The sequence below is a fragment of the Mustela nigripes genome, chromosome 14 (assembly GCF_022355385.1).
Source record: "Mustela nigripes isolate SB6536 chromosome 14, MUSNIG.SB6536, whole genome shotgun sequence".
In the NCBI taxonomy this organism is placed as follows: Eukaryota; Metazoa; Chordata; class Mammalia; order Carnivora; family Mustelidae; genus Mustela; species Mustela nigripes.
Window position 1 is genome coordinate 45,463,543 of NC_081570.1, and position 27,111 is coordinate 45,490,653.

Below are 27,111 nucleotides of genomic sequence, written 5' to 3' on the forward strand. Positions count from 1 at the left end.
TGAAACTTTGGCTGCTTTCTCATGTTTTTAAAATGAATGCAGTGATTAACAATCTTTACAGTTCAAATGTTTGTAAAGGCAAGAAATAATGCAGAGCAAAGAACAAAAATTAATTTGGAATGTGATTCTCAGTTTGGTTGGATTTTCTTTACAAAATGTGGACGACAACCTACCTCACAGACGTGTGTGAGAAACTGTTTGAGGGCCCTTACTTAAATACAGGGTTTATCATCATATTTAAGGTAAATCCCTTCCTTTCTTCTTTTTAATAGAAATCTTTGATACTGATAGGATGACTATCTTGATTTTAGAAGTCTAATGTGGTAAGAATATAGTGGTAAAAACGTTTAAGACCACAGTTTCACGAATTATGGTATTCTTATTTTAAGTGACTTAAAATTTCTTGAAAACATCAAATATTCAAATTTTGAACTTGTCTTTTGTGGCAACAAATATCCAGAACTTCTTAAGTTGTTGGCTGAGTCTGCCTTAATGTACCAAAATACAGCTTTCTCTCAAGACTGTTCACAAATCTCTCTGGTTGTACAATGTTTTGTGTGTTTAATGTAAAATTGTTAGAGAACTGTGAACTCTAAGCAGAGTAATCTAAATATTGTTTTAAGAAGAATGCCTGTGTTCTTTGTCATGTATGCTTAAATATCATACAGTGAATTTTGAGTGCAACAAATAAAACTGAAAGTTGATAGCCATTAGGTTATGACCATGACAATCATAAGAAAATGCAAGATTGGATATTAGTCAAAACATTTTCAAGAATATCCTATGTTCATTCTTTCTTAGCCTATTTTTGAAAAAGAAAAAATACTCCATAGGCTGAGTCACCTGTTGAAGCACTTGATATATATCTATTAAAATCTTTTTTAAAACCTTTGAAATTGGGATCACTCTTTATAATTTATTTCAGGAAAAAAGAAAAAAGCCCCGACTTCAAATGCTTTTGTGTTTTAATAACCATAGATTCAAATTTCAGTTTTGTTTGTTATGTATTTTTTGTGGGTGTTAAATGATCAGTGGGAAGGCTCTGTCTTCCAGTAACCACATGGTAAAGATGTCATCTTGAACAACATAGCATTTCATAGTTGCAGGTTCTCCCTGATTAATATTTGCACTGTGCATACTTATAGGTAACAAACAAAAGAGAAAAACAGCTTGATTGCTTATAAGCTTTTTTCACAAAATCAAATTAAAGTCTCTGGTTAATGTGAAAGCTATTTTTGTTTCTGCTGAGTCATTAAGCTAATATTCTACATGTCAGTTAATAGTTACAGAGAAAGCTTTTGTAGAAAAATATTGCCTAGGTTTCCTTGAAGAATTAACTTTTGTCATACATTGCAGTTTCTATCTTTAGCTGTTATATTTTCTATTGATGCTATAACAAATTACAAAAACTTAGTGACTTAACACAAATTTATTATCTTACAGTTCTGTAAGTCAGAACTTCGGTGTTGTTTCTTCAGGTCACACAAGGCTTGAAAACCAAAGCACTGGTAGGGTTGGGCTCTGGGAAGTAGTCTGTTTCAAGGCTCTTTCAGGTTATGGGCAAAATTTAGTTCCACACTGCTGTGGGATAGAAGTCCCATTTCTTCTGTGGCTGTTGGCTAGGGCTCATTTGCAGCTTCTAGAGGGCACCATCATACCGAGGCCTGTGGTTCCCTTCATCCTTAAGGTTAGCAAAGGGGACTCATGTTTTGAATCTCTCCCACCTCTTCTGTCACTATATTTCTCTGACTGGGGAGCTGACTCTTCTGCTTTACTCTTGGGATTTGAAGGGCCCCTGTGATTAAATTGGTCTCACCCAGGTCATCTTTCGGTTTTAAGGTCAACTGGCTAGCAACCTTAATTTCATCTGTAAAGTCCCATTTGCTAAGTCACATGTTTACAGGAATAACACCAGGGCACAAGGACCACAGAGGGAAAAAAATCTGTCTACCATAGCCAGAGAATAGGAAGGAAAAGTACCTCAGACTAAAAGTAGAACTTCACACTAAGGGCTGCCTACGCTAGAGAATGGACAATGTAGATGTGAGTCTATGTACTTATAATGATACACCATTCATACTTATCTAAATGAAACTATCTAAAAAACATTGTACTCTAACCCTCATTAAAAACATATATAAGTAAAGATTTTAATTTGCTTAATGCAAACTTTAAAGATATTTGTTTAGATTAGTTAAAATGTTTTTCCTTTTTTCCTAAATTGCATGGGTATGGATGCTTATTATAGGAAGTTTGAAAAGAAAACGGATGTTGGAAGAAACTGAAGAAAATATCATTCCTACCCTTTAACAAGCACTTTCTAGGAGTGCCATTATATGGTCATTGTTTTCTCCTTTTCTCCCCCTTAGAATCTATGTTTTATTATTTTTTTTAAGATTTTATTTATTTGACAGAGTGTGCATGCACAAGCAGGGGGAGCCACTGAGGGGGAGAAGCAGGCTCCCTGCTAAGCAGAGAGCCTCAAATGGGCCTCAATCCCAGGGTCTTGGGGTCATGACCTGAGCTGAAGGCAGATGCTTAACTGACTGAGCCACGCAGGTGCCCCAGAATCTGTGTTTAAATGTTCTTAAGATGTGCAGGAGAGGGCCTTGTCAAGAGAATGCTATGTCATCTTGGAAGAGCCAAGTGTTTCACAGAGATACTCAAAAGGGGGAAGGGAAGGTGCCTGGGTGGCTCAGTTGTTAAGCATCTGCCTTCAGGCTCAGGTCATGATTCAGTGGTCCTGGAATCGACTTCTGTGTCGGACTCCCTGCTCCGTGGGAAGCCTGCTTCTCCCTCTCCAACTCCCTCTGCTTGTGTTTCCTCTCTCACTGTATCTCTCTCTGTCAAATAAATAAATAAAATCTTTTTTAAAAAAGGAGGAGGAAGGGAAGGTTTTGTTGGTACACGTTTACAGGTTGCTGGAGGCCTGGCCCTATAAATGAAATGGAGTGTGCCCGTGTTAGCCTCTGTTAGGATCAAGTTCCTTTGAATGTTGTTATCTATTTATCTTTGTATATATTATACAATTATTGTATATAATATATACAAAGATATATTTTATACAAAATTTAAAAGTCCATCTTTAAGTATTATGCTAGGTTACAGTTTCTAGGAGACAGATGGCATCTGCTTGGGCAGCAGCGACATTACAGTGTTTACATTTAAAAACCTGATACATTAGTGAGAAGTTTAGTTTAATGCCATGATTTAAAGAATGGAAGAAATGTGGCTGACATCAGTGAAATAGACCTATAACCACATTGATTATAGATAGAATCAATAGAAGCAGCTATTCTTCCAAAAAACCTATCCATATCAATCAATAGTAATTAGATACTAGCTTCTATTAGACCAAATGATTCATATTTTAAAAACAGAGAAAATATTCAATTTACCTATAATATCCCAGCCCTTCTTTCAGGTCTTAAGATTTGAATGTCAAAATCGTATTTTTGTTTCTAACATCTTCCAACTACTGAAAGACCAGGTATTAAATAATAATTATACGGCATTACATACTAAGGATTTTAAGACATTTTTGTTTATATTTTGTTTATATATTATAGCGTGATAACAACACTGCGAAGTAGACAAGTTGAGTGCTTCTAGCCCTGTTTTACTGAGGAAATTGAGACTTGGAGCTGAGCTATTAAATTAGAACAAGAGACCCTGTGATGAGGTGACAAGAGTGATTCATGGTTTCTTACTCTTGGACAGGATTATTGCAAGAAAGGTCTTGGCTTAGCCTCTCACTTACCACCTTGCCCACAGGCCATACTTAGCCTAATCTACAGTGCACACTGTAACAGGTCTTTTCTTGCAGTATGGGAGAGGGCTACACTTGCACTGAGTAGCAGATTTAATTCAGAGGAGGTCCAAGCAGAAATATATTCCCAGTCTTTGGTACCAGCCTTATCTCTCAAAAAAGAAATCTGAGTCATTCCCTAATTCTCTCTTCCACTTGTACTTCTAAAGATTTTATTTATTTTTGAAAGTGAGCAGGAGCAGAGGGGGAGGGGACAGAGGGAGAAGCAGTCTCGCTGCTGAGCAGGGAACCTGATGCAGGACTTGATCCCAGGACCCTGGGATCATGACCTGAGCTGAAGGCAGATGCTTAACTGACTGACCGATCCAGGTGCCCTGACATTCTCTCTCTTTACCACTTCTATTGGGGCTCCTATACTAGATAGTTCTATTGCTGCTATCTTTTTTTTTTTTTTTTTTTTATTGCTGCTATCTTAACTTAAGGCTTTTTGTCTAGAATATTGCAAAAATAACTAGTTTCTTCAGTCTATCACTTGTGTTGCTGTGATAGTTTTTCTTCCTTCCTCTCTAAACATTGGACACTGCTTTCCTGCTTAAGATCTTTGTTTGGCTCCTCACTCTAAGGAAAAAGCCCAAATGAATTCTGTCATATTCTAGTTGCAACTTCTACCCCATTGCAGCTCTTGCCATCTCCCACCAGACACAGCATGGATTTTCCATCTGGGGGTGCCCCTTGTCCAGCGAACATACTTGCATATAAAGACTAAATTTCAGTGTCATTTTATCTGTAAAACATATCTTAATCTTGTAGGCATTTCATTCATATCTTGTTTGTTATCGCTGTTATTTATAATTTTGCCTATTTTCTTCTCTGAACTTTGAATACTTTGTTTTTTAAATTCTTAATTACCCTGTACTCATCATGGCAAGTACACTCCTTAATCTCCATCACCTATTTCACATATCCCCCCACCCACTTCCCTGCTGGTAACCATGAGTTTGTTCCCTAGTTGAAAGTCTGTTTCTTGGTTTGTCTCTTTTTTCCCCCTTCACTCATTTTTTTTTTCCTCAAATTTGAGTGAATTTGAGTGAAATCATATGGTATTTGTCTTTCTTCGTTTTAGTTCACTTGGCATTATACTCCCTAGCATTATACACATCATTGCAGATGGCAAGATTTTTTAATTTTTTTGGCTGAGTAATATCCACCACACACACACACACACACACACACACACACACCCCTTCCTTATTCATTCATTGGTTGATGGACATTGATGGACATTTGGGCTTCTTCCATAATTTGGCTGTTGGGTGCATGTATCCTTTGATTTAATGTTTTTGTTTTCTTGAGTAAATATCCAGTAGTGTGATTTCTGGGTAATATGGTAATTCTATTTTGAACTTTTTGTGGAACCTTCATACGGTTTTCCACAAGGGCTGCGCCAGTTTGCATTCCCACCAACAGTGCACGAGGCATCCTTTTCCCCTACATCCTTAACAACACCTGTTGTTTCTTGTGTTGTTGATTTTAGCTATTCTGACAGGTATGAAGTGATATCTCATTATAGTTCTGATTTGCATTTCCCTGATGATGAGTAATGTTGAACATGCTGTCATGGGTCTGTTGGCCATCTGTATGTCTTCTTTGGAGAAATGTCTGTTCATGTCTTCTGCCCATTTTTAAACTGGATTATTTGTTTTTGGTTTTGGGGGGGTGACTTTATTAGTTCTTTATGTATTCTAGATATCAACTTTTTTTAAAGATTTTATTTATTCGACAGAGAAAGAGATCACAAGTAGGCAGAGAGGCAGAGTGGGGCGGGGGAGGCTCCCTGCTGAGGAGAGAGCCGGATATGGGGCTCTATCCCAGGCCCCTGAGATCATGACCTAGGCTGAAGGCAGAGGCTTAACCGACTGAGCCACCCAGGTGCCCCTGGGTATCAACTCTTCATCAGGTATGTCATTTGTAAATATCTTCTTCCATTCTGTAGGTTGCCTTTTTGTTTTTTTGAGTGTTTCCTTCACTGTGGAGAAGCTTTTTATTTTGATGTAGTCCTAATGTTTAAGTTTTGCTTTTGTTTCCCTTGCCCCAGTAACATATCTAGAAAAAAGTTGCTATGGCCAGTGTCAGAGAAAGTACAGCCTGTGCTCTCTTCTGGCATTTTTATGGTTTCAGGTCTCACATCTAGGTCCTTAATCCATTTTAAGTTTATTTTTGTGTATAGTATAAGAAGATGGTCCACGGGCACCTGGGTGGCTCAGTGGTTAAAGCCTCTGCAGTAGGCTCAGGTCATGATCTCAGGGTCCTGGGATGGAGCCCCATATCAGGCTCTCTGCTCAGCAGGGAGCCTGCTTCCTCTTCTCTCTCTCTGCCTGCCTCTCTGCCTACTTGTGATCTGTCTGCCAAGTAAATAAAAAAAAAATCTTTAAAAAAAAATAATAAGAAGAAGGTGGTCCAGTTTCTTTCTTTTGCATGTTGCTGTCCTAACACCATTTGTTGAAGAGACCATCTTTTTCCTGTTGGATGTTTTTTTCCTGCTTTGTAGAAGATTAATTGACCGTGTAATTGTTGGGTTTATTTCTGGATTTTATATTCTTTTCCACTGATCTATGTGTCTGTTTTTTTATTCTTTGTTAAAATTCAATTTATTTAACATACACCTATTATTAGTTTTAGGGGTAGAATTCTGTGACTCATCAGTCGCATACAACAACTTCAGTTGCATACAACATACTAAGTGCCCTCCTTAATGCTTGTCTCTCAATTATCCCTTTCCCCATGCACCACCCCTCCCTTCCAACAACCCTCAGTTTGTTTCCTAGAGTTCAGTATCTCTTATGGTTTGCCTCCCTTTCTATTTTCATCTTATTTTACTTTTCCTTCCCTTCCCCTGTGTTCATCTGTTTTTTTTTTTTTTTTAAATTCCACATGAATGAAGTCATCTGGCATTTGTCTTTCTCTGCCTGACTTATTTCACTTAGCATAATACCCTCTGGTTCCATCCACATTGTTGCAAATGGAAAGATTTCATTCTTTGATGAAATTTCATTCTTGATGGCTGAGTAATGTTCCATTGTATATATAGACCATATGTTTATCCATTCATCCATCAATGGATGTCTGGGCTCTTTCCATAAGTTGGCTATTGTGGATTTTGTTGCTACAAATGTTGAGTTATATGTGCCCTATCGAATCACTATGTTTGTATCCTTTGGTTAAATACCTGGTAGTGCAATTGCTAGATCATAGGTAGTTCTATTTTTAACTTTCTGAGGAGCCTCCATAATGGCTGCACCAGTTTGCATTCCTATCAACAGTATAAGAGGGTTCCCCTTTCTCCACATCCTTGCCGACATCTGTCATTTCCTGAGTTAGTGATTTTAGCCATTCTGACTGATGTGAGGTGGTAGCTCATTGTGTGTGTGTATGTGTGTGTTTTTTTTTCCTACAGTGGTTTTGATTTTGTTTCCCTGATGCTGGGTAATTTGGAGCATTTTTTCATATGTCTATTGGCCATTTGTCTTATTTGGAGAAATGTCTGTTTAGGCCTCTGCTCATATCTTGACTGGATTTTTTTGTTTTTGGGGTGTTGGCAATAAGTTGTTGATAAGTTCTTTACAGATTTCTGGATACTAGCCCTTTATCTGATAAGACATTTGCATATATCTTTTCCCATTCCATAGGTTCCCTTTTAGTTCTGTTGACTATTTTCTTTGCATTGAATGTGTGTAGCTTTTTTTTTTTTATCTTGATGGAGTCCCGATTGTTCATTTTTGCTTTTGTTTCTCTTGCGTTTGGAGACATGTCTACCAAGAACTTGCTGTGGCTGAGGTCAAAGAGGTAGCTGTCTGTGTTCTCCTTTAGGATTTTGATGGATTCCTTTCTCACATTTAGGTCTTTTATCCATTTTGAGTTTATTTTTGTGTATGGTGTAGGAAAGTGGTCCAGTTTCATTCTTTGCATTTGGCTGTCCAGTTGTCCCAGCACTTATTTGTTGAAGAGACTTTTTTCCATTGGATATTCTTTCCTGCTTTGTCAAAGATTAGTTGACCATATAGTTGAGGGTCCATTTCTGGGCTCAATTTTCTGTTCTATTGATCTATGTGTCTGTTTTTGTGCCAGTACAATACTGTCCTGATGATGACAACTTTGTAATACAGCTTGAAGTCCAGAATTATGATGCCTCCGCTTTGGTTTTCTTTTTCAACATTCCTTTGGCTACTCAGGGTCTTTTCCGGTTCCATACAAATTTTAGGATTGTTTCTTCCAGCTTTGTGAAAAAAGGTGATGGTATTTTGATAGGGATTGCATTGAATGTGTAGATTGCTTTGGTAGCATAGACATTTTAACAATATTTGTTCTTCCAGTCCATGAACATGGAATGTTTTTCCATTTCTTTGTATCTTCCTCAATGTCATTCATAAGTGTTCTATAGTTTTCAGAGTTCCTTTACCTCTTTGGTTTTTTGGTGCAGTTGTTAAATAGGATGGATTCGTTGGATTTCTCTTTTTTTGCATCATTGGTAGTGTATAGAAATACAACTGGCCTCTGTGTATAGATTTTATGTCCTGTGACTTTCTGAATTCCTGTAGCAGTAGTAGCAAACTTTTGCTGAAGTCTTTTGCATTGTCTATTTATGTATCTGTTTTGGTGTCAGTTTTTGTTACTGTTTTGTTATACTACAGCTTTGTAATATAATTTGAAGTATGGAATTGTGATGTCTCCAGCTTTGCTTTGCTTTTTCAAGATTGCTTTGGCTAATTGAGATCTTTTGTGGTTCCATACAAATTTTAGGATTGTTTTAGTTGTGTGAAAAATGCTGTTGGTATTTTGATAGGGTTTGCATTAAATGTGTAGTATTTTGGGTAGTATAGACATTTGGGTAGTATAGACATTTCAACATTATTTGTTCCTCCCATCCATGAGCATGGGATGTCTTTCCATTTCTTTATGTTGTCTTCAATTTCTTTGATGAGTGTTTCATAGTTTTCAGAGTACAGATCTTTCACCTCTTTGGTTAGATTTCTTCCTAGGTATCTTATTATTTTTGGTGCAATTGTAAATGGGATTGTTAATTTCTCGTTCTGCTGCTTCATTACTGGTGTATAGAAATGCTACAGATTTCTGTACATTGAATTTGTATCCTGTGACTTTATTGAATTTATCAGTTCTAGCAGGTTTTTTTTGTGGACTCTTTTGGGTTTTCTATATATAGCACTGTATCATCGGCAAATAGCGAAAGTTTTACTTCTTCCTTACTGATTTGAATGCCTTTTATTTCTTTCTTTTGTCTTATTGCGGTGTCCTTTAAAACCATTGTCTCCTTGATTTTCTGTTGATTTGTCTATTGATGTCAGTGGAGTGTTAAAAGTCCCTTGCTGTTATTGAATTGGTTAGTTTATGTTTTTTACTCACTGTTTTATGTATTTGGGTGATTCTGTGTTGGGTGCATAAATATTTATAATTATTGTAACTTCTCGTTGATTTGTCCCCTTTATGATTTTGTAGTGTCCTTCTTTGTCTCCTGTTACAGTCTTTGTTTTTAGAGTCTATTTTGTCTGATAGAAGCATGACTGCCCTGGCTTTCTTTTGACATCAACTTGCATGATGTTTCTCCATCCTTCGCTTTGTATCTGCAGGTGTCTTTAAGTCTAAAATGAATCTGTTATAGGCAAGACATAGATGGGTCTTTTTTTTTTAAAAAAAAAAAAAAGATTTATTTATTTGGATGAGGGGAAGAGGGAGAGAGAATCCTGAAGCGGACACCCTGCTGAGTGAGGAGCCACACATGGGGCTCAGTTCCAGGACCCTGAGATAATGACCCAAGTTGAAATCAAGAGTGAGCAGGTTAATGGACTGAGTTTCCCAGGCACCCCAGGTCTTGGGTGTTTTTAATTTTTTTATTCATTCTGTCATCCTGTGCTTTTTGTTTAGTCCACTTACATTCAAAAAACTATTGATAGATATGTATTGCCATTTTATTACTTGTTTTGCCATTGGTTCTGAAGATTTCTCTGATCCTTGTCTTTCAGAATTTGCTGGCTTTCTTTAGTGATATATTTGGATTTGTTTTCTTTTTTTTTGCATATTTATTAGTTGCTTTTGATTTGTGGTAACCATTAGTTTTGTGTGTAATATCTGCGTAGGGGGTCTACATTACGTTGATTGTCATTTAAAGTTTGAACCCATTCTTGACCCCTTTCTTCCCCATGTTTTAGGTATTGTTGTCCTGCTGTACATCCTTCTATTTTGTGAATTTCTTGACCAGTTTTTCACAGAAATATTCATTTTTACCACTTTTGTGTTTACTACCTTCATATTGTCATTTTAGTCTTTCTGCTCAAAGAGTCCCCTTTAATATTTCTTGCAGGGCTGATTTAGTGGTCATGAACTCCTTTAGTGTTTGGGAAACTCTCTCCTCTATTCTGAATGATAGCCTTGCTGGTTAGAGAATTGTTGGCTACAGATTTTTTCCATTCAGCACTTTGCAAGCCAGAAGAGAATGGCATGATATATTCAAAGTTTCTATGAAAAAAAGTCCACTGATAGCCTCATGGGTTTCCATTGTATGTAAGTCTTTTGTCTTGCTGCTTTTACGAGCTTTAATTACATTATGTCTTGATATAGATCTGCTTTTGTTGGTGGTTCTCTGTGCCCATTTCCTTCCCCAGATTAAGGAAGTTTTCAGCTATTTCGTCAAATTCTCTACCTCCTTTTCTCTCTTTCTTCTGTGACTCCTAAAATATGACTGTTACTATGTTTGATGGAATCATTAAGTTCCCTAAGTCTGTTCTTGTTTTGTATATTTTTTCTTGTAGTCAGCTTGATTACTATCCCTGACTCTGTCTTCTAGGTCATTAATACATTCCTCTGCTTCCTCCAGCCTGCTGTTCATTCCACCAAGCCTATTTCTCATTTCATTTATTGAGTCCTTTATCCCTTCTGTGTTATTCCTTATCTCTGTGTTAAGGATCTCACTGATGTCCTCCACTCTTTTCTCAAGTCCTGTATCCTGATGATTTTTGCTTTATATTCTCTATCAGGCATGTTACTTGTATCTCTTCTGCTTAGATTTCCAACCATGGCTTGTCCTTTTATTTGGGACAGATTCTTCTTATCATTTTGTCTAAGTCTCTATGCCTGTTTCTGTATTAAGAAAGTCAGTTACATCTCCTGTTCTTGAGGGTAATAGCTTTAAGAAGAGGTTCTGTAGTGTCCTGCAGTATAGTATCCCCTGTTCCCCAGGCCTGGTGCTTCTGGGAGTGTCTCCAGAACTCTGGCTGGTTTATCTTCAGGCCAGTTGTCTGCAGAGGTTCTCTTTGCCTGTTGTGGGCTGTGGTCCTGGGCTGAATGTTGTGTTTTTAACTAGAAATGAGACCTGTCACTGTTGCCACTGGAACTGAGGTCTCACAAAACTCCCAGGTTGGGAGATGGGATGTTGCCAGGGATTTGGGCTGGTCTTCTGGGGGATGAGGCTTGCCACCCTACTGAGGCAAGCAGACTAGGAAAAGTAGTTCTTCCAAGCTTGGGTAGGTGGGGGGGACTTGGTGTAAGCAAGTTAGGTAGTAAATATGGAGCTGTGCTGGTTCCTGCAGGTGGCTCTGTGCTTATGCTGAGGGGTGGGAGAGAGAAATGGCTGTATCAGTTCCTTTGTCCCTGGAGGGGTCTTCCCTGAATGCTCTCCTGAGACATGCTTAGAGCTAAGCAACTAACCTCCCTACTGTGTGCCCCAGGTGCTCTTCAGATGGCTGTTTCCACACTGCTCCTGAGCTATCTGTCTCGCCCTTTCTCCAAGAGAAGCCCCAGTGTCCTCCATGCTCTCTCAGAGCCAAGCACACTGACCTTTAAAACTCCAGGCTTTAAGCCCTGCTGGAATTTGGCCCCACTCCCATTCCAAGCCACTTGCTCTGGAAATTCATCTTGCACTTTTTGACAAGACAACTGTGACTCTCTCCCCACCACAGAGGCCATGATCCATTTCTCTCCCAAGCTGTGTTTCCATATGTTCTACCTTCTTTGGTGTGGCCTCTTCTCTACCTTTAATTGTGGAATTTGTCCACTGGTCTTCAGATGGATTTCTGGGGTATTTAGGTTGATGTATTCGTGGGATGAAACAAGCCTAGAGTTCTTGTATTCTGCCATATTCCCCTGTCCTCTATGAATACTTCTGCTGCTTGGCTTTTATTGGTGAGTACCATTTGGAACATGAAAAAGAAGATAAAAGTACCTAGAAACTTAAAAAATAGTCTCACAGCAAACCCTAAGAGACTGTTAACTACAGAAAACAAACTGAGGCTTGCTGGGGGGGAGGTGGGTGGGATGATAGCATGAAGGAGGGCACGTGCTGTAACGAGTACTGAGTGTTCTATGCAACTGATGAGTCACTGACCTCTGCCTCTGAAACATACACTGTATGTTAACCGAATCTAAGAAAAAATTTTTAAAAGACTCACAGTATAAAGAATGAGGTCATGGGACTAATTCCATCCCTTGAAGGCAAAGAACAGAGCAAAGGGGTGCCTGGATGGCTTGTTGGTTAAGCATCTGACTCGGTTTCAGCTCAGATGGTGATCTCATAGTTGTGAGATAGAGCTCTGTGTCAGGCTTCATGCTGAGTTTGGAGTCTGTTGGAGATTTTTCTCCCTCTCCCACTTGTGCTCTCTCTCTAAAATATACAAATCTTAAAAAAAAAAAATGAAGCAAAATTGTTCAGTTTTTCAGTGTTGAAAATGCCAACATTTTTTAAAACAGCTGTATGCCCCCATAGAATGTATCTCCTGGCTAGGCAGTTATTTACAGCTCCATCTCATTTTTTCTTAGGTGTTCAGGCATAGAATTATTTTTCTTACTTTGGACAACAGGATGTTTTAAATTGACAGCATATGTATATTATTTAAATTGTGTTAAATATATTCAGGCTCTTCATTTTGGAATAAATTACTATTTAGCATGCTGTTCCCAAAAGGAGCCAATATTGAACAGCATTGATATTTTTGATTAAGGATACTTATAAACTGAGCCATAATTACATTTTAAGATTATACCTTAAATCTGAGTATTTTAAAGACCTGGGTTACACTATTTACTTCTCAGAAGTAAATTGCACCCAATTTAAATGCACAATATCTTCTGGAAATTATAAACATTCATGTGCTAATATTAGAAGGAAACTAACCATCTGCACAGCTGCCTAGGTGCCATAAGGCGTGATTTCCAACTTGGGCTATGGCTCACTAAATAGATGCTCAAATGCTAACACACAGTGTTTCATACTCTCTTGAGTCAGCAGTGAAACAGAGACTGATGTAGACATTGAAAGATAACCATTTAGGAGTAAAACCAACATCTGAATGTGGAGGGTTTGTTTTTCTCTTCTCCGTTTCCACAGATCCCCCATCCCATTTGACATGCCAACTGAACCTGAGGTGAGGCAGGTCTGAGCTCTCAGACTAGTCCTTACTAGTGCAGCCCCTGCCATTGGAGCTTGATCTTCCTAAGGTGACCAGCCTTGATGCCTGAGAAGACAGAAAAGTAGAGGCCAATGGAGTAATGAGTGGCAATTTCTTACCCAGTTTACTCTGTAGAGAAGTCATAATGTACTCAGGAGACAAGAATAAAGTCTCTTCCAAAGTCATCCCTAAAACTTCCTAAATTAAAATAAATTCAGTAGTCTTCCTTTGAGACTAATGTACACAACAGTGCATTAAGTTTTTTAGAATTCATGATTTGTAGTATAAAAGCAAACCACTTACTTGAAATCTAGATGTTCAATCAGTACATATCCATCTGTAGAAACAAAAGTCACATTACTAATCTGAAAGTTATAGCCAGAATGCTGCAAGAATGCTTTGATATTTTTCTTTTAAACAGTGACATATTTTATGGGTGATAAGCCAGCAACTTACATTTGCCTTTGGAATTGCGACAAATCACTAGATTTTCTTCAGTGGTATCAATGACTTGCAGTTCTTCTCCAGGGGTTATTGGCAAATCGAATATTCCATTCCTTGAATTACTGGAACATGCCACTGCTGTGTTGATGACAGTAATCTCTTTGTCATACTGAAAGAAGAAATTACTAATCAGACTGTGTGTGCAGTTTTTATTCTAACAAAATTAATGGAGGATGTAAGATAGTAACCTCAAACTCAAAATACTAAATATTAAATAACCTCTAAAGGAATAGGAAAATAGTAGTAAAATGCTACAATCTTACATTTAATTTGGCACAGTCATATTTTCAAAGTGTTTTCATACTTCTTATCTAGTTGTACCAGAATGAATTCCAGTGGATGAGATATTTATAACATGGGTATATATTAATTTCCATGGATGTTAAGTGTTCCAGTAATAAGGATACCACCCCACTCAGGAATGGGGAAGTTTAAAAAAGAGGGAAATAAAAAACCTCCTTGTGTATAGCGCTTTAGAGTTTATAATGTCCTTACATACCTAGCATTTTTAAGTGGCCCTCTTTCTATTCTTCCTCTCTGGGTGGGCTTATATATAAAGTAGAAGGTATAGGGGGCAATTCCCACTCTTCTGGTGTCAGAGACAGGCATTTGTGAAAAAACTGATGAGAAATTCAATTTATGACCTTAAAGGAGGTTTTCTTCTGTATGATAAACTAGCCAGCCTATACAACTCTAGGTATATTACCTTCTAATGGACTGATATCTGTTGACTCAGAAAAAGTTCCACAATACAAAGCTTATATTTACAGATGTGTACTTAACCAAATTAGGGTGGCCAGACATCTCCCTCTGCTCAGGACAGTCTGCTTATATTTAGTGTCTCTACACATACTTAGAATTAGGATTAGGTATGCCTTTTTCCACTCTCAGAAATGTGCGGAGTTTGAATGATAAAATACATCATTCTATACCAAATGGGATCTGATCCACAAGATAGATTTTTCTTTTGTCTAACAAAGTGATAGCTTCCTCACTGTTTGATTTCTTACCCTTTTCCAGGCCATTGTTCATTATGAATACAGTGATTTCTTAAAATGAAAATTAATCAGGTCATTTTGCTTTTTGTCAAATTCTAAAGATTCTTCATTGCTTTCATGATGAGATCCACATTCTCAGCTTGACATTCAGGTTCTTTGGCATATGGTCATTTCCCATGCTCCCATTTCTGTCCCATTATGAAGTCACATCAAGCTATATGATGGTCCTGAATATACCAGCTACTTTTATACTTACCGGCCAATGCTCATGTGGTTTTCTCTGCCCAAAACACTTTTTTCCTCTTAAACCACTTCTCATGAAGACTTAAACAACAGCAATGTATAATTTTCTGTTTAACTATACTTTGTATATACTCCTATTACAGTATTTAATAAACATATTATCTTAAAATGAAAATGGAAGATAGTTTTATTCAACCTTGTACTCTTTTTTTTTTTTTTAAGATTTTATTTATTTATTTGACAGACAGAGATCACAAGTAGGCAGAGAGGCAGGCAGAGAGAAGGGGGGAAGCAGGCTCCTCACCAAGCAGAGAGCCCGACGCGGGGCTCGATCCCAGAACACTGAGATCATGACCTGAGCCGAAGGCAGAGGTTTAACCACTGAGCCACCCAGGCACCCCACAACCTTGTACTCTTAATGCCTAGCACAAATGAGGCACTAAACTTTTGTGATTTGAGCTGAATAAAATTACTAATGTGGCATAGTTTTTCTAATTATATATAAGAAAAAGTCACCATAGGTAATAAGGAAGAATGGAATCATACACATGAGATATGAGACAGTCACAAAATGAGAAAAGCACTAAATGGAATGTAAGGTCAATTCAGCAAGTAATTGTTACACTAATGCTTCTCAATAATATCACAGTTGTGGGTGCCTGGGTGGCTCAGTGGGTCAAAGCCTCTGCCTTCGGCTCAGGTCATGATCTCAGGGTCCTGGGATCGAGTCCCGCATCAGGCTCTCTGCTCAGTGGGGAGCTTGCTTCCTCTTTTCTCTCTCTCTGCCTGCCTCTCTGCCTACTTGTGATCTCTCTCTGTCAAATAAATAAATAAAATCTTTATAAAAAATAATATCACAGTTGCAGTAAATAATTTCATATCATGGCTTCTAGATATAACAGCTCTAATCAGCTTTGGTCCAAAGCAAGAGTTATTAATGATTATGAGGGATTTGTGTATATTCTTTTTTAGTTCAGTCCAAAAACATTTTTGGACATTTACAAAGGTACTTTTATTCTGCTCTGCACATGGATATAAAGATAACCCTGTCCTCCAAGAGCTCATAGTTTAATTGGTGAACACATAATTGCCATAATGTTAATGCTTATGATAAGCTCAGATATAGAGGAATATAGAGGAAGAGGAATATCCTTAATGAGAAATGTGGGTCAGTCTTCCTGGAGGAGAGGAGATGCCTTGATGGGTGTTGATAAGTGAATGAAAGCTAGTCAGATGGGGAAAAGTAAGAGTATCACCAGGTAGTTGGAGCAGACCAAGTAAATGCCTGGAGGAAGGGAGTAGCAGGATAGGGACTGTAGTGGATGTTCACAGAAGGGACAGAACTGAAGAGTTTTTGCCAAAGCCTGAAGTGCAAGGTGAAGAACAGCAGGAAATAAAACCTGAAAGACAAGAAGTTATGAAATGAAGAGCTTTTTATATCATGTTAAGAAGCCTAATCTTGACCCATTTCATAATGGGGAGCAGTAGTGACGTGGAGAAATTCTGTGAACAGAATGTCCACATTCTCTCTCTCAATCCAGTATCTGGGACCTGGGAGCTATTCAATATGTTTCTTAATTTTCATGGTGACAGTATATGAAATTATAAGGAAGGACTGTTTGAACCTTGGAATTGAGGAAATACTCCATGGATTCATAATGACAGAAGAAGTTAAGAAACTTCAGATACTGCTTCCTTCATTCACTTGTTTCATTTGTTTATCTCGTCATTCAGTCACTCACTGAATTCTATGTGTCCAGATATGTCAGGAGGTAGGAGCAAACTTGAATGAGACAAAATCTTTACTCAGACAGTACTTGAGTTGAGCTCAGAATACACACACATACACAGGCTGTGTTATAAACAGACCAGTGTTAGAACAGATATGTGTTTAGCAGATAAAATGTGCTTAATTACTTTCCCAAGAAGAGTGGGTGACAGTTGAACAGAGCCTTAAGAATTACTTAGTTTTTCCAGACAGAGGGGATAGCAGGTATAAAGGCATGATAATATAAGAATGCATCAGGAAAAAACGTTATCAGCTGTTTAGTTTGGGTCCTATCTATCCCAGAGGCAGAGGTGCAACACTTGTAGGATCTTTAGTAATATTAAAAGCTAGGAATTTCTGTTTATAACTTTTACCTTCAGAGGAGAACATACCTCAAATTGTTCTCTAAAACGTTTTTCTTCTTTTTCCATCCTCATCTTTTCTAAGTTTTGCTTCTTGGTTCGGAAGAAATTTCTAGAACATAGAATGGCAAGAAATATGCAGGTCAGGTTAAGTGTACCATAATAAAACTCTTAAGTTCCCAAATCTGTAAACTTATGCTACTTCAGGATAAATTCAGGTATAATTTTGTATGTATATACTTTTATATAAAATCATATATATATACATATATATATATGGGTATTTATAGATGATTATGTATATAACACATATTTCGAGTAGAGTGTCAGAACAGTTGAACAACATAAGTAATACCAATTGCTTTTTCCTATAGTTAAAAAGGCTGTGTGGGCACCTGGGAGGCTCAGTTAATCATCTGCCTTCAGCTCAGGTCATGATTCCAGTGTCCCGGGATCAAGCCCCACATCTGGCCCCCTGTGAAGCAGGAAGTCTGCTTCTCCTCTACCTCTCCACCCACCCTGCTCGTGCTTTCTTTCTCTCTCAAATAAATAAATGAAATCTTAAAGTAAAAATGTTGTGGGGTTTTTTTAATACCAAGATAATAATTAGGGATAAAATGAAATTGGGTAAGCAATTTAAGTTAAACAAAAAACTCCTCTGAATCAGGATTCAAAGTATAATTAGCTTGTTCAAAAAATCATAAATCTTTGTACTTCAATCAGAGAACTGTTCTATTTGCTGAATGGTTCTGGAGAAGATTAAGAAAAGTAAAGTAAGATACCACAAAATAAGTGCAAAATTATCAGCACGTAAAAGTTGATAGATAACCCTACAGCAGAGGCCGATTACACTCTTAATCCTCCCTTTTCTTCCTTCCTATTCTTCACATGGGCGTTGGTGCTTTTGTAGCAGTTCAATATATTGACAGAAGGAAAAAAGCAAGTCCTGTTAGTTTTATTCAGAAGTGTCTCCTACATCTTTTTCATTCTGTCCCAAGATTATAGCCACTGCCACATTTTCACTTCTTACCTGAAATACCTCTTCCTCTTGCCTCTCCTTCCTCAAATCCATCTGCATACTTGCCTCCAGAGCCATCTTTCTAAAATGTAATTGATGTCACGCTTTTGCTTAAAACTTTGTCTCTAGTGCCCACAAGATAAAGTCAAATTCCTTAGCGTGATACACATGGCATTTTATAAGGTAGCCCCAATCTACCTTTCAAGCTTCTCTCTCTCCCTCTCTGTCTCTTTCACACACACACACACACACACACACACACATCTATGTTAGAACATCTTAGAAAGTGGGCTATCGTTTCTATGCCTTTGTAGCTGGGATATCCTTCTCCAACTTCTCTGAAAATTTGTCGTTTTTGTTTCATAAAAAGATTATAAAAGGGTTGAACTAACCTAGAATGCATTTCTTACTGGTGGAACATGTTATGGCAGAAACCATTTTAAGGGGTACCTGGGTGGCTCAGTGGGTTAAAGCCTCTGCCTTTGGCTCAGGTCATGATCCCAGGTCCTCGGATTGAGTCCCACATTGGGCTCTCTGCTCTGTGGGGAGCCTGCTCCCCCCCCCCCCCCCCCCGCCTGCCTCTCTGTCTGCTTGTGATCTCCGTCAAATAAATAAATAAAATCTTAAAAAAAAAAAAACCATTTTAAAAGGAACAAAAAGCACTCAAAATTGATATAACAATCTACAGGAATATGATAGCTCCAATACCACATTTCAAAATTTGCCATATTTTAAAATTTATCCAGTTGAAAGTAAAAGTAAACTATAATATCAGTTTGTTATAAGAAAAAAAGCACTAGGGGCACCTGGGTGGCTCAGTGGATTAAGGCTCTGCCTTTGGCTCAGGTCATGATCCCAGGGTCCTGGGATCGAGCCCCGCATCGGCTCTCTGCTCTGCGGGGAGCCTGCTTCCTCTTCTCACTCTCTCTGCCTGCCTCTCTGTCTACTTGTGATCTCTGTCAAATAAATAAATAAAATCTTTAAAAAAGAAAAGAAAAGAAAAAAAACACTAGAAAATTGTTTCCTGAAAGACATATGTGTACATTGAAATACTAAACGTTTTTTTTTCTGGAGAAGTGTCAAAAATTTCATGGATATTTTCTCTCTTGAAATTCTGTTTTGGTATGCTATATAAAATTATGAAGTTTAAGGTGGGAAGATGCTTTTGTAGTCTACATCTTTTGAACTTGGGGAAAGTAAATTACATCAAGTCTAAGCCCAAAGAAAATAAGGTTATGGGAAAGGCCATCCTGTGCCATCCCCTGTGTTTAAATATGTTATAGACAGTTGTCTGATTTCTTTTGGGCTTCCCCTTTAAAACTTTTCTAAACAGGTTTCCCAGAGCAGACGGACCACACAGTGTTCCCAGTTCAATGGCTATTTAAACAAGGATTTCCCCAAGACAACTGTTAAAAGTATCTCAGATCCTGTGCCCTGTGCTCCAGAGCACAGATCACATAGTAACCACCTGAGACAGTAAAAACAGCACCTCCTGCAACAGTCAGCTGGAAACTTGAATCACAAGAATGAAGGTTTGATCATGAGTTGATAAAACATTCTTTTTTAAATTCTAACATTAATATAGTCATAACTAAAATTGTGTTTTAGGGAAATTAGTATTGTTATATGATCGTATTTCTCAAAGTTTAAGTTCCAACTGGTGTATTATTTAAATTCCATCTATAGGGGAAAAGTTCATACAGCCTAAAAGAAGATAAAGTTTTTTCATCACTTGATAATGGCTGGCTTAAAATCTTTCCTACTCCCTATCTACCAAAGTCTGGATGATGACAAGAGAAATGTGTGTGGCACTTTACATTTTCTTTTTTTTCTTTTAATCCTTTCAACTATAGTCAGGTAGGTGCTATTATTCTCATTTTATAGATCAGGAACTTGACAATCAAATTTAATGACTTGCCTAAAGTCACACAGCTCTAAGAGGTATAAATTTCAGCAGATTAGCAGTAATCTAAGTATACCTGTGCTCCTACCTTTCTGATTCTTCAGCACCTTTTCTCTCTTTCTTTTCCTTTGCCATCAAAAACTTGGGTTTCCAAGTTTTTAGTTTATTTTCATCTCTAAGGAGAAAGACATTTTGAGCAAGTAAATATTTAATTGAAACTTTTATGGAAACATCAGTACTTTTTGGACAATAAGGCTTTATTTTAAAAAAGTTAAAACATCACCTAGAAGTATATTTGGATAATCCATGTCAAGATCAGGTTGTATATATCTTAAGCTTGGTAATATATCATCTTTGTGGTAACCACTAAACTCTGCTATTGTGACTGTATTTACAAAAACAAGTGGCCAGCTGTTTTGGCCCATAGACCATAGTTTGCTGACCCCTGATGTGTGGTGATCCAAATTTGAAACCAGAAGCAAGATCAACCTGCTTATAATCACATTTCCCCTCCTGAGCCTCAGTGTCTTTGCCTCTAAAACAGGAATAATATTAACCACTACCTTGAGATCAGATAAATCTAGTGTTTAGCACTCGCAGAAAAGGATAGAGGGAGGAGTTGGGGAAGATGGCAGAGTAGGAAGACCCTAAGCTCACCTTGTCACATGGATCAACTTAGATAACATCTACATAAGTGTAAATAACCCAGAACATAATTTGAAGACTGACAGAACAGACTTCACAGCTAAACATAAAGAAAAACCCATACTGAAGAGTGTAGGCAGGTCAGAGTCACTGTAGGGAACTAAACAGACCCTTAGGACTGTACACAGGAGGGAGAGATGCTATAGGCATGGAGAAAAGAAAGAAACAGACACTCCAGGCAATAGGGAAGGTGAACCCACACCCCAATATTTGGCTTTAAAAACCAGAGAGGCTAAATTTCATGAGTTCTTAAAATCAGTGGGGCTTAATATCTGGAACTTCAAAAATCAGCAGGCTCAATCTGGGAGAACCAAAAGGACTAGAGTAAGTGGAGTCCTTGCCCTTAAAAAGAAAGCAAAACAAACAGCTCCAAGGAGATACAGGCTAGAAGCAGCAGTTTGAAAAATGCCTAGGGCAAGCAGGAGGGAGAGTTGTTTATCAATATCTGAATAGGCACTGGAGGGATAAGAATCTTCTCCAGAAACAAAGAAGCAGGCAGGCATCATTTCCTCCCCTGCCCCCTAGCTTTGACACCATTGGGAACCAGTGCTGTGAACACTCTCCACCTAGTTTGCTAACACCACTCACCTGCCCCCATGCACTTTTGGGGATCCACCCCCTCCAACCTCTCCTACCTCACCCTAGAGGTTGCAGGTCCCCTCCCATGGCGCAAGGGGGGAGACCTTGCTGGCACTGCACCTACCCTTCTCCTGTGAACATGCCCCCCCCCCCCCATATGCACTTGGCTGAAGCCTGGCAGTGTGCAAACAGCCCCGGCAGGGACCATCACCACTGCAGGGTGATTCCTTTTCCAGGAGAGGGAAAGATAGTCATACACATAGGTCAGACTGTGGCTCCAGCAGTGTCCTGAGGGCAGACATCTGGTCTGGCTGCAGGTCCCATCCACCAATGAAAGCTTCTTAGGGAACAATACAGGGAAACTGCCCTGCAATTGAGTGCTACTGCACCTCTGGCAAATACCTGGTCTGAGTCATCTCAAACCCAAGGCAGTTTCAGACTGGCCCACTAGTAACACAGGGACCAAACCCTGCCTGCAACAGGTTAGAGAGCCATTGGGATGACTAAAGGCCAGTGTGGCTCAGCCACAATAGCAAGAGCCACACAACACACATAGGAGAGATTCCAGAAGCACCAGGTTCTGGTGAACAGGGGACACTACATTGCAGGATACTATAGGACTTCTTCATAAAGCTCCTACTTTCAAAAATAGGAGATGTAGGTGACTTTTGTAACACAAAAACACACAAAGAGTTAGACAATGTAGGAGACAGAGGAATTGTCCAAAATGAAAGAACAGGACAAAATCAAAGCAACAGACCTAAGCAAAATGGAGATAAATAGTATGCATAGTAGGGAATTTAAAGTAATGGTCATAAAGATACTAGACTAGAGAAAAGAGTGGAAGACCTCAGTGAGACCCTTTACAAAGAGAAAACAAGACCAAAAAAAAAAAAAAAATCAGAGATGAAGAACTCAATAACTGAAGTTAAAAATACACTAGATGGAGGGGCATCTGGGTGGCTCAGTTGGTTAAGCATCATACTCTTGGTTTTGGCTCAAGTCATGATCTCGTGGGTGGTAAGAGCCAGCCCCACTTCAAGCTCTCTGCTCAGTGTAGAGTCTACTTGAGATTCTATCTCTATTCCTCCCCTGGCTCATGCTCTCTCTCTCAAATAAATAAATAAAATCTTTTTAAAAAATAAACTAGATGGAATAAAGGGTTAACTAGAGTAAGTGGAATAACTGATTAGAGACCTGGAGGACAAAGTCATGCAAAGGAATTAAGCTGAATAGGAGAGAGACCACCACCACCACCAACGACAACAACAAAAATGGAAAGAGACTTAAGGAATTCAGTGACACCATCAGATACATTAACATTCACTTTATAGGGATCCCAGAAGGAGAAGAGAAAGAAAGGGGGGCTGAAAATTTATTTGAAGAAATGATAGCTGAAAAATTCCAGAATCTGGAAAAGGAAACACATTCAGAGCCAGGAGATACAGCAAGTTCCCAACAAAATCACCCTAGGAGGTCCACACCAAGACACATACCGATTGAAATGGCAAAAAGTAGTGATGAGAGAATTTTAAATGCAGCAAGAGAAAAGAAAACAGTTACATACAAGTGAAACTCCATAAGTTTATCAGCTGATTTTTCAGCAGAAATTTTGTAGGCCAGAGGTGAGTGAGATGATATCTTCAAAGTGCTGGAAGAAAACAACAACAACAACAACAAAACAAAACCCCCCGAAACCCTGCCATCAAGAATACTCTATCCAACAAGGCTATCATTCAGAATAGAAGGAGAGATGAAGAGTTTCCCAGACAAATAAAAGTTAAAGAAATTCATGACCACAAAATCAATTTTACAAGAAAGATTAAAGAAGATTCTTTGATTGGAAAGGAAAGACTTTATGTAGGAGTAAGAAAAATAGGAAGCATAAAAGCAATAAAAATATCTATAAAAATTAGTCAAGGCATTCACAAAATAAGAGGATGTAAGGTATGACATCATATACCTTAACTGTGGGGAGAAAAGGAGTAAAGAATGGGTTCAAACTTAAGCAAACATTAACTTATAACAGACTTCTATATGCAGAAGATGTTATACATAAATCTAATGGTAACCATATATAAAAAACCAATAATAGATATGCAAAGAATAAAGAGAAAGGAATCTAAATCTATCATTAAATAAACCAGCAAACTGTGAGACAAGAGAGCAAGAGAAGAACAGAGAAAAACTACCAAAACAACCACAGAGCAAGTAACAAAACTCTAATAAATATATACCTATCAGAAATTACTTTGAATGCAAATGGACTAAACACTCCAATCAAAAGATACAGGGTGACAGAATAGATAAAAAAGCAAGACCCATCTATATGCTGCCAACAAGAGACACTTTAAACTTAAAGACACCTACAGATTGATTATAAAGGGATGGGAAGGCATTTTTCATGCAAATGGAAGTGAAAAGAAAGTCATGGTAGCAATGCTTTTATCACAAAAAATAGACTTTAAAACAAAAACTGTTACAAGAGACAAAAAAAGATACTATATACTCAAGAGAATGATTCAACAAGAAGATATAACAATTGTAAATATTTATACATCCAACATGGGAGCACCCAAATACATGAAAAAGGTAATAACAAATGTAAAGAAAGTAACTGACAGTAATATAATGGTAGGGGACTTTAACATCCCACTTACATCAATGGACAGATCATCTAAACCGAATCAACAAGGACACTGTGGCTTTGAATGATACATTGGATCAGATGGATCTAAGAACATTCCATCCTAAAACAGCAGAATATAATTCTTTTCAAGTGGACAAGGAACATTCTCTGGAATAAGTCACATATTAGGTCACAAAACAAGCCTCAATAAATTAAAAAAAAATCAGTCAGACCATGTGTCTTCTGATCATGACACTATGAAGCTAGAAGTCAACTACAAGAAAAAAAATCTAAAAAGAACACGCATACATGAAGGTTAAATAACATACTACTAAACAATGAATGGGTCAGCCAAGAAATCAAAGAGGAAATCAAGAGATATATGGAGAGAAATGAAAATGAAACACAAGGGTTTAAAATCTTTGGGATGCAGCAAAAGCTATTCTAAGAGGGAAGTCTATAACCACACAGGTCTACCTCAAGAAGCAAAAATCTCAAATGACCCAACCTTACACATGAAGAAGCTAGAAAAAGAACAAAGAAAATCCAAACCAGTAGAAAGAAATAATAAAATCAGAGCAGAAATAAGCAATATAAAAATTAAAAATAATAGAACAGATCAATAAAACCAGGAGCTGCTTCTTTGGAAAGATCCATGAAATTGATAAGAACTTCAGCTAGACTCACAAAAAGAGAAGACTCAAACAAAATCAGAAAAAAAGAGAGGCGAAATAACAACAGATACCACAGAAATGGAAAGGATTATAAGAGAATATTATGAAAACATATAACCTACCAAAATTGAATCAGGAAGAAATAGAAAATTTGTACAGACTGATTACCAGCAATGAAATTGAATCAATAATCAAAAAATTCCCAAGAAACAAAGCCCAGGAACAGAAAACTTCACAGGTAAATTCTATTAAACTTGCAAAGAAGATTTAATTCCCCTTCTTCTCAAGTTATTCCAAAAAATAGAAGAGGAAGGAAAGCTTCTAAATTCATTCTATGAGGTCAGCATTATCCTTATTCCAAAACCAGATAAAGACACATCAATAAAAGAAAACTACAGGCCAGTATCTCTGATGAACATAGATACAAAAATCCTCAACAAAACAGTATCAAACCAAATCCAACAATATATTTAAAAAATCACTCACCACGATCAAGTGGGATTTATTCCTGGGATGCAAATGTGGTTCAATATTCACAAATCAATCAACATGATATGTCACATCAACAAGAGAAAGGATAAGAACCATATGATAATTTTAATAGATGCAGGAAAAAAAATTGACAAACTACAACATCTGTGCATGATAAAAACTCTCAACAAAGTTGGTTTAGAGGGAACATACCTCAACATAGTAGAGGACATAACCAAAAAAAACCCACAACTAACATCATCCTCACTGGTGAAAAACTGAGAGCTTTCCTCCTAGGATCAGAAATAAGGCATATATGTCTGTTCTCACCACTTCTATTCAACATAGTACTGGCAATCCTAGCCACAGCAATCAAAGAAGAAAAAAGAAATAAAAAGCATCCAAATTGGTAAATAACAAACTTACACTATTCGCAGATGATCTGATTCTCTATACAGAAAACCCAAAAGACTCCACCAAAAAAACTACTAGAACAGATAAATGAATTCAGTAAGGTTGCAGAACATAAAATCAATATAAAGAAATCTGTTACACCTCTATATACTAATAATGAACCAGCAGAATGAGAAATTAAGAAAGGAATCCCATGTATAATTGCACAAAAAATAATCTAGGAATAAACTTAACCAAGAAGATGAAAGACCTATAATTTGAGATCTACAAAACACTGATGAAAAAAATTGAAAATGACACAAATGAATGGAAAGATATCCCATGCTCATGGATTGGCATAATCAATATAGTTGAAGTATCCACACTACCCAAAGAAATTTAGAAATTTAATGCAGTTCCTATCAAAATACCAATATCGTTTTTCACTGAACTGGAACAGACAATCCTTAACTTTGTATGGAACCATAAAGGACCCTGAATAGGCAAAGCAATCTTTAAAAAGATGAACAAACTGGAGTCATCACAATCTCAGATTTCAAGATATACCAAAGCTATAGAAATTAAATCAGTATGGTAGTGGCACAAAATAGACCCAGATCAATGGAATAGAATAGAAAATCCAGAAATAAACTCACAATTATATGGTCAATTAATCTTTGACAAGGAAGCAGAAATATGCAATGGGGAAAAGTGTATTTAACAAATGGTATTGGGAAAACCAGATAACTACATGCAAAAGAATGAAACTGGACCACTTTCTTATACTACACACAGAAATAAACTCAAAATAGTATAAGGACATCAGCCACAGAAACATCTTTCAAGACATGTCTCCAAAGTCAAAAGAAACAAAAGCAAAAATGAACTTTTGGGACTTCATCAAGATCAAAAGCTTCTGCACAGCAAAGGAAACAGTCAACAATACAAAGAGGCAACCCACGGAATGGAAGAAGATATTCGCAAATGACACTACAGACAAAGGGCTGATATCCAAGACCTATAAAGAGCTCCTCAAACTCAACACACACAAAACAGATAATCACGTCAAAAAATGGGCAGAAGACATGAACAGACACTTTTCCAAAGAAGACATACAAATGACTAACAGACACATGAAAAAATGTTATCATCATTAGCCATCAGGCAGATTCAAATCAAAACCACATGGAGATACCAGCTTACACGAGTTAGAATGGCCAAAATTAACAAGACAGTAAACAATAAGTGTTGAAGAGGATGTGGAGAAAGGGGGACCCTCTTACATTGTTGGTGAGAATGCAAGTTGGTGCAGCCACTTGGAAAAGTGAGATTCCTTAAGAAATTAAAAATAGAGCTACCCTATGACCCTGCAATTGCACTACTGGGTATTTACCCCAAAGATACAGATGTAGAGAAAAAAAGGGCCATCTGTACCCCAATATTCATAGCAGCAGTGGCCACAGTCGCTGAACTGTGGAAAGAGCCAAGATGCCCTTCAACAGATGAATAGATTAAGAAGATATGGTCCATATGTACAATGGAATATTATGCCTCCATCAGAAAAAACGAATACCTAACTTTTGTATCAACATGGACGGGACTGGAGGAGATTATGCTGAGTGAAATAAGTCAAGCAGAGAGAG

At 37.7% G+C, this 27,111-nt stretch overlaps 1 protein-coding gene across 1 annotated transcript in view; it reads right to left on the bottom strand.

The window, feature by feature from the left end:
• Positions 1-12,435: 12,435 nt before the first annotated feature.
• FYB2 (FYN binding protein 2) overlaps positions 12,436-27,111 on the bottom strand; it is a 102,412-nt gene continuing 87,736 nt past the window's right edge. Inside the window, 5 exon segments of the mRNA XM_059377085.1 lie at positions 12,436-13,287; positions 13,525-13,558; positions 13,678-13,834; positions 17,127-17,208; positions 20,106-20,192. Coding sequence (XP_059233068.1) covers positions 13,266-13,287; positions 13,525-13,558; positions 13,678-13,834; positions 17,127-17,208; positions 20,106-20,192 — 382 coding nt within the window. The 3' untranslated portion in view covers positions 12,436-13,265.